The 7,918-nt window shown below is 42.7% G+C and overlaps 1 protein-coding gene across 1 annotated transcript in view; it reads right to left on the bottom strand.

Annotated features, from left to right (window-relative positions):
* Positions 1 to 1,194: 1,194 nt before the first annotated feature.
* Positions 1,195 to 7,918, bottom strand: part of LOC106511361 (uncharacterized) — a 13,969-nt gene continuing 7,245 nt past the window's right edge. The window contains exons 2-16 of the mRNA XM_014000117.1: positions 6,708 to 6,783; positions 6,380 to 6,471; positions 5,991 to 6,209; positions 5,831 to 5,902; positions 5,635 to 5,746; positions 5,399 to 5,528; positions 3,369 to 3,606; positions 3,131 to 3,284; positions 2,945 to 3,020; positions 2,802 to 2,864; positions 2,521 to 2,717; positions 2,314 to 2,448; positions 2,044 to 2,228; positions 1,801 to 1,952; positions 1,195 to 1,707 (exon numbers count right to left, since the gene is read on the bottom strand). Of these exons, the coding sequence (XP_013855571.1) occupies positions 1,596 to 1,707; positions 1,801 to 1,952; positions 2,044 to 2,228; positions 2,314 to 2,448; positions 2,521 to 2,717; positions 2,802 to 2,864; positions 2,945 to 3,020; positions 3,131 to 3,284; positions 3,369 to 3,606; positions 5,399 to 5,528; positions 5,635 to 5,746; positions 5,831 to 5,902; positions 5,991 to 6,209; positions 6,380 to 6,471; positions 6,708 to 6,753 (1,983 nt within the window). The 5' untranslated portion in view covers positions 6,754 to 6,783 and the 3' untranslated portion in view covers positions 1,195 to 1,595. The remainder of the gene's footprint in view (positions 1,708 to 1,800; positions 1,953 to 2,043; positions 2,229 to 2,313; positions 2,449 to 2,520; positions 2,718 to 2,801; positions 2,865 to 2,944; positions 3,021 to 3,130; positions 3,285 to 3,368; positions 3,607 to 5,398; positions 5,529 to 5,634; positions 5,747 to 5,830; positions 5,903 to 5,990; positions 6,210 to 6,379; positions 6,472 to 6,707; positions 6,784 to 7,918) is intronic.

Below are 7,918 nucleotides of genomic sequence, written 5' to 3'. Positions count from 1 at the left end.
AAACAGGATGTGTCGCCACAAGTTCGTGAAATTGACACTGATGTTGCCTGGCTGCACTGTTCAAATATCAACATATGACACACTTCATGTGTGTCTGTGTGATATATTCATTCTGAAGCTGAATCAAAGCAGTAGCTAACTCACTGATGGTGAACAGGTGAGTTTGTTAATAAACTGTCAGCACAACAGTGATAAAATACTTTTGCGAGGGAACGCAAAAGTATTGCATGGGAACGCAAAAGAAAAAAATTCCCATGTCCCCTCGCGGGCTCCGTAGTTTCACAGCCCTACTTACAGGGAAAACAAATTAAGAGAAAAAAAGTGCTGCAATCTCTGCTTCATAAAACAAAACTGTTGATAACCAGCTCATAGACCATCACCTCATTAGATTAGATTAGATTAGATTAGATTAGATTAGATTAGATTAGATTAGATCAGATTAGATTAGATTAGATTAGATTAGATTAGATTAGATATAACTTTATTGATCCCCAAGATTCCTTCAGGGAAATGAAAGCTCCATCAGTATCATGCAGCTAACAGAAGTGACAGCATCAATACAAAGTCAGTCTAAATACAATAAATATAAAGGTTAGTAGAGCGGTGCAGGTGCTGGCTCCTCCCCCTCAGTGAGGTGTTTTACAGTCTGACGTTCAGAGGATGACCAGCATCCTCCATGATGTCCAGCTCATACAGCAAAGATAATGAAGGCTTTTCTTTCTTCCCTCCAACTGTCTGCTTCATTTCATCATCTGTAGTTATAATTGTACTGCCCACCTGGTGGACCTGCAGGTGAACAGCTCCTCTACAGACACCTGAGCCCCCTTTCAGAAAGCAGAACAAGTGGAAATCATGAGTAACTTCTGGGGTAACTCTAACCCTGGGTTTTGGGTTTCAGAAATCCAGATAGCAGTTATCCTGAGTTAACTTACCTCCACAACTGACTCTGTGAACCAACCTACTCTGTGGCAGGATTACTGAACATATCCTGAGTTAATCTGACCTTTTAGCTGAGATCCGGCATGAGGAAAGTTTCAGGCAGGGCGTGTCCTTTTCTAAAGGAGCCTGCAGATGTTGGAGCATGATAATCCACAGGAAGTTTGTGGTAAAGCTCAGATTGTGAGACTTATTTCCTCTCCATACTACAGGTCAGTATTATGTTAGGAGTTAAAGGAGTCAGACGCTCAGGTGGCTTTAGTTTTTATTAATCCTTCATACATGTCAAGAACACATAATCATGGGCATATTGAAGAAAAACAATAGACAATCCTTAAATATATTACTTACTCAAATCTTTGGGTTACAATACTGATTTACCTTTACATCTAAGTATACATTATATATATATAGTTTTAAAAATGTCCTGAAAGGAGTTTTTTATTTGGCAGCATGTGACCTGCCTGGTTTGATCCCAGAAAGTCACAAGAGTTGACCAAGAACAACGAGCTTCTCATCATGTCTTCACACCTTTACGACTCAAAGGTTTCAGTGGAAACTTCTTTGATTTTTCAGCAGCAGTGAAACTTATTTAATTAGCATAATTTATTTTATTGATACATTATCTTACAATACCCCCACCCCCCAACCTAATGACTTTAAATATTGTCGTCTTCATCTCGTATAATTTCTTGGCTTTCTTCTAATCTGGTTATTAGTTGTGAACCTAACGAATCCTCCACAGAGCTGTTGTATGTTCCTGGAGCCATTCTGTTGAAACAGAAACAGAAACAACAACATCAATCAACCAAGAATCAGGTATGGGCAGATGTAAATATGTTAAATTCGGCAGCGACTACGTACACGCCTTGGTACGATAAGTCCATAGATTTGGAGCCTGGCTGATTCAGGTAGCAGAAAAAGTCGATGTGGACCGGATCAGAGTGAAGGATCATGTCAGAGGTGGTGTTCTGGCCTGTGATGGTGTTCTGGTAGATGATCTGGCTGTCGTTCAGCTACGAGACCAAACATCCAGATGACGATTTATAGATTTACAGACTAGCTGAGCTGCTTGTAGAAAATAAAACGCTGGAGGACAGGGCCCACCTTGATGTGTGTCCCACATCTGCTGCCTGTAAAGCCGAAGGTCACCATGTGAGTCCGCTCGTCCAACCAACCCCTGCAGGTCGGGTCGTTCAGGTGCAAGTCGGAGTAGTCAATGTTGTTGTCCTCCAGGAGACAGTTGACCAGACTGATAGAAGCAGTGTTCTTCTTGCACACCGTCGGATCACCTAAATGTCACGATTCAAAAAAATAAAAACCTGTTAGAAGTTTCCTCCAGTCGTTCAGCCCTGTTATGTTCTCACAGCTGTTCACCTAAAGTGTTTCTCTCTCTGTAGCTGGAAGCAAAGATTGGCCGACAGAAGCAACGTGTTTCTCCACAATGATTCTTCTCTCCACAGAACTCRTGATCGCTGCAGGTTTGGTGCCAACAGAAGGCCTCAGGGAGGGCTGCAGAGAGACATGCTGATATAAACCCAACAAGTGATTCCTACAGAACAGATRGAGTGAAGCAGGTCTTACGGCAATCAGCCTTGGACTTCCAGCCATCCAGTGTGTTGTTGCTGTACAGGCTGCAGGCTCTGACGTAGGCCGTCAGGAACTGACACTTGAGGCCGTCCACTGCGGGATATTTGCACAAAGTGTCTGTGCAGGCCGTTATGTAGGGTTCTGGGTCGATGGCACAGGAGGTGAAGGGTGCCTGCTGCAGGAGGTTACAGCTGCTCCACAAGAGATAAACAATTAATAATTTACCACAAAGATCAGAGTGAAACAGAAACATGATTCTGGAGGAAAAGGCTCACTGTTCGGTTATCTCGGTGCAGTTGATCGAACAGTCATCAGTGTTGTTATACTGCRTCTGGCAGCTAGGGGRCGACACACAACAAGGTTAGAACTTTTTGCTGCTCTGCTTCATCCAAACAGTTTATCTGTGAGGAGGTCTTACTCCACAGGGCTGATCCCAGGGATCCTCGGTTCACTGCTGTTTTGACATAAACCCTTCAAAGAYGATCCACCAGGTCCTGGACCGGTTCAGGAAAGAATGAGAGTCACGTCAGCATCAAAGTTCAAACTGGATGAACACAGCAGAGTTTATCTTCACCATCAAACTAACTTMATGAATTTTCTGTACCTTCAGCAAGGATGTGTSCGGTGTAGCCRTCAAAGAAGACAGTGATGATGAAGTTGGAGAGTGACACTTTGGCAGTGACTCCAGTGTGGTCCTTAGAGACCATCACACCGTCAACCGTCTGCGGTAAGCTGAGGTCCAGGGTTGTGTCATCCACCTGCATGACACAGAGACAAACACTGAGTGAAACATGTCCAACACACAAACAGGCTGTTTTCTGGACCAAACTCCACTGACTCACCAGAACTCTGCCGCCTTGTTTCARGTGGAAGCTAACGTTGTTCAGCTGTAGCTTCACGCTGTCCAGGAAGCTCACATTTTTACGTCGACGCTCCTGGAATTTAGCTAACAGCCGGAAGTTTGAGACCGATGCAATCTCCAGCAGAGAGTACACGCACCGATCTCTTACAAAGTCCAACCGGCCGTAAAAGTCGATAACAGAAGGACCCGTCACAGTGCAGACGGCATGCAACTGGCAGCTGATGGAGACAGAAAAACATCATGAGCTGCTGCTGAGGCCCACAGCCACCAGGGGGCACTCTACTGCAAGATGTCTCACTGACAACCTAATATGCTGCTAGAGGAAACCCTTCTGATTAAAGGGTCAGACTTCTAACACTTCCTGTTGCTATTTCACAATAAAAGTTTGATGAGCGAGGATCACATTAAATAAAAGCTTGATCAGTGAGGACCAGAGYAAACAGGATAAGATGATGCAGGATRCAAACGATCAAACTCAGATCTCATTTGCAGTAATGAGCAGGGGTGTCCCGATCCAWAATCAACATTAGATATTGGTCTGATATTAGCCAAAAAATTAATATCAGATTTTATTGGCCTGCATCTAAACTCTCCAACGTAAGCACTCCATTCCAGTGGTCCACTCCAGAATATTTACACAGCAGCGCTTGGATCCAGCATAAATAACTCAAGTGACMTTGAATTGTTATTTTACACATTAAAATATTTAAAACAGTTTTTATCAGATTTAAAGGGGTAATTTTTTAGGGTCTTCCAATTCATTGCTTAATTTAATTTGAGAATATTCTTCTCCCCTGTGGACAATCCAGAACACCCCTCATATGTCCCATTTGAACCCCTCTGTCCACTGGAGAAGCTAGCCTCTCATGTCCAGTTTGGTCTCTTTAGTCCATTTCAGGACTATAGTGCTAAATGTCCCAATAGTTCCCTTGTGTTTCCCCACTAATAATTGTCCTATGGCACCAACTACTTTTATTTTGAGGTACTGCACTCTCGTTCCATCGTGTCCCAATTGTTACCTCGGGTCCACATTGTGTGATGGCAAAGTGTCTCCAACATTTCCTTCRCATAACAATCCGGATGCCCAGCAACCGTAACAATGGAAAAACTGGGACATTTCTTTGTTATGTTTAAGTAAAAAATTTAAATAAGCCAAAGGTTAATAATAAACGGCTCAGTTTATCCTCATACCTACAGTTCATTATTGTTCACTGYTGGACTTGATCAGGACTTTAGATTCCACACTACAGTATAAATAATAAAACAATGTAGGATACTTTCTGATATTGTCTTGGTTCAATACTGGTATCAGCCAACACTCAAGGTTGTAATATGGGCATCATATTAGAAGTGAAAAAGTTGTATCRGGACATCCTTAGTAACGAAGGTTGTTCTGATTGGTCATGGTGAATAACGGCTAAAGCTTAGCAGGTCCAGCTACTATCCCACCCTTATCGATAGTGATTTATATCAGCTGAAGTGGTCGGGGCATCTATGGGGGTGGTGGGGTGGGGGCTGTGGCAGAGTGGTTAGGGGAGTCATCCTGGAACTGGTAGGTCGCTGGTTCAATGCCCCATCCAGCTGTCCCAGTTGGTGTGTCCTTGGGCAAGACACTTCASCCCTAATGCCTCTGATGTGTCCCATCAGTGTATGARTGTGAYTGGCACTGATTAGTTTCCACAGATGATTGTTCATGTTAGCTCTGTAGAGCAGAGCACTAATRAGTGCTGTGTGAATGAGGACACAGATTGTAGTGTGAAGAGCTTTGAGTGTCATGGACGAATAGAAAAGTGCTWTATAAGTACAGTCCATTTACCATTAACTTGGCACCCCTAGAGGTTTTCTAGGAGTACCCCAGTGGCAGGAGACCCATGAGCAGACYCAGAACTTGGGGACAACATGGAATCCCTCAGGAGGATTTAAAGAGGGYTTCTCTGAGGTGACTCTGGACTAAAACTGTTTGATCACAACCTTTTGTTTCCTWAAGAAATATGAAGTGGACATATTTACCTGCCGTTGCCTTGACAGTGCTCCAGGGGTCCACATGTGGTGTTTTGAAGGATTGCAGTATCAGTACACATGAAATTGGTACAGGTTTCAGGAATAGAGCTCAACACTGAGCCGGGTTTATAAACCAGACCTGAGGATAGAGATTAAATGTTTAAATCAATCATTTATTTTCAGTAAAAACAAATAAGAACACTCAGATACTGTAGTTAAAAATCTGGTTCCAGCAGTTTACTGACCTGAATATCTGCAGCCACTTATGTCTGCRTAATCAGCATTATAAGCATTATCACTGGGGTTTGTAACTGTCAGTGTGTCCATAGAGTTATTATTAACATGGATATCAATGGCCTGCAGAATCACAAACAAGCAATGTAAGAAACACTGAAAAGTGTCTAAATCCATATTTAATAAACTGTAAACACAGAAGCTCACCACTGTAGCAGTTAAAACAAGATTCAGCTCCAGAGCTGCTTGGCTCCCAAAGCTCCCTATAGACAACTGAGCCTAAAGTGAAAACACAGTGAGTTTAAATACACTCAAAAACATTTAACAAAGTTTATCATCATATGACTTGATGAAGAACCACACTCACCACAGAGTCTTTTAACCAGAGTTCAAAGTAAACGTAACATTTCATCCTGGTCCTGATGTTGGGCACGTTCTCTTGAATCTGTTGTTCTAACACAGAAGATCTTTCATGGATCTCAAAGTATGCCTTATCCACTTTAGGCCCCAGCAAACAGTCTCCTCCGGTTTGAGGGTTGTAAAAGCCGTTGAAACAGATGGCAATGTTCTCACTTGTTATGTTTATCTGGAAAAACCCAACACATGAGCCACAGTTAGACTAAAGTCTTCTGGTTGGTTTGAGTCTTCTATCTTCAATCATGTCTTCAGTCTGCTCACAGTGGACACCAAGCCATAATCATGACAAAACATGAGAAGATTGAGTAACATTCTGGAGTTTGTGAAGCATCTACTCACGTATAACTGGTCGTACGTCTGTCCATAAAACATGACAGGACACAAGCTGATGTTGAGCTCTGAAGAGTCTTCAGTTCTCACTGCAGCAGCACCTGAAGACACGAAGGCATGTGAGAAGACGTGAAGACAAGTGAGAAGACGTGAAGATACGTGAGCAGAAGTTACTATTATTACCCATCTCATAATCTACAGTAAAATTAAATTATGTGTTTCTGTTTCAGAGTTAGTCCCTTAATTCAAGCCTTTTATCAAAAATATGACCCTTTTAGAAATAAATGAACAACAACTGAAGTCTTGTTGGGAATTTTCAGAAAGTGCACGTGCTTACCTGGCAGTGCAAAGACAGCTGACAGGTAGAGCAGGAGGCGGAACATGTTGAAGGTGACCAATCAGCTGACAAAAAGCTGGAAGATTGTCAGAGAATCAATCATTCACAACATTACTTGAAACCTAAAGTTGTTGAAAACATGTCATAGTTAAACCAAAACTGTCTGAATAACTTTATTGTTGTTGTTTAATCTAGACTCTGATAGAATCTTCTTCAAACATGTAAAGAATTCCTCTTGTGCTTGCACACACACCCTTCTCCTGATTTGCATATTAGGACTTAGAGAACTATCTAAAATATTTAGGACACGCATGTAAAAGTAATGACTCCAAACAATGGTGGCATCAGAGTTTTATTACCTAAAACTAAAATATTTTATGGTTAGSACACAGTGTGTGGAAAAATACAAGTCTGATTGTTTTCAGAAACTTTGTTGAAACATTTTMTCTTTTCTTTTTTCTTAGACATTATCAGTCTGAAGAGTTGCAGGCAAACTCTGTTYTAAAAGCAGAATCAACCAGTTTGCCGATGACACCCAGAACTGGTAMTTCACATAAAAACGAGGACCATCAGTCTAATTGATTTTTTGTCATTGTTTGTGGTAAACAAAGCTGCCACTGTTCAAAAGGATGGCCCAACATGGGAGAACAACATCATCAGGTGGTCCAACACAGGAGAGCAACATCATCAGGTGGTCCAACACAGGAGAGCACCATCATCAGGTGGCCCAACACAGGAAAATCACATCATCAGGTGGTCCAACACAGGAGAGCAACATCATCAAGTGGTCCAACACTGGAGAACAACATCATCAGGTGGCCCAACACAGGAGAGCAACATCATCAAGTGGCCCAACACAGGAAAACCACATCATCAGGTGGTCCAACACAGGAGAGCAACATCATCAGGTGGTCCAACACAGGAGAACAACATCATCAGGTGGCCCAACACAGGGGAACAACATCATCAGGTGGCCCAAAACAGGAAAGCCACATCATCAGGTGGTCCAACACAGGAGAACAACATCATCAAGTGGCCCAACACAGGAGAGCAACATCATCAGGTGGCCCAACACAGGAGAGCAACATCATCAGGTGGCCCAACACAGGAGAGCAACATCATCAAGTGGCCCAACACAGGAAAGCCACATCATCAGGTGGCCCAACACAGGAGAACAACATCATCAGGTGGTCCAACACAGGAGAGCAACA

The sequence above is a fragment of the Austrofundulus limnaeus genome, unplaced genomic scaffold, assembly GCF_001266775.1.
Source record: "Austrofundulus limnaeus strain Quisiro unplaced genomic scaffold, Austrofundulus_limnaeus-1.0 Scaffold2716, whole genome shotgun sequence".
Lineage (NCBI taxonomy): Eukaryota > Metazoa > Chordata > Actinopteri > Cyprinodontiformes > Rivulidae > Austrofundulus > Austrofundulus limnaeus.
Note: the sequence above shows the minus strand (reverse complement) of the source record. Positions and strands in the feature narration are given on the sequence as shown.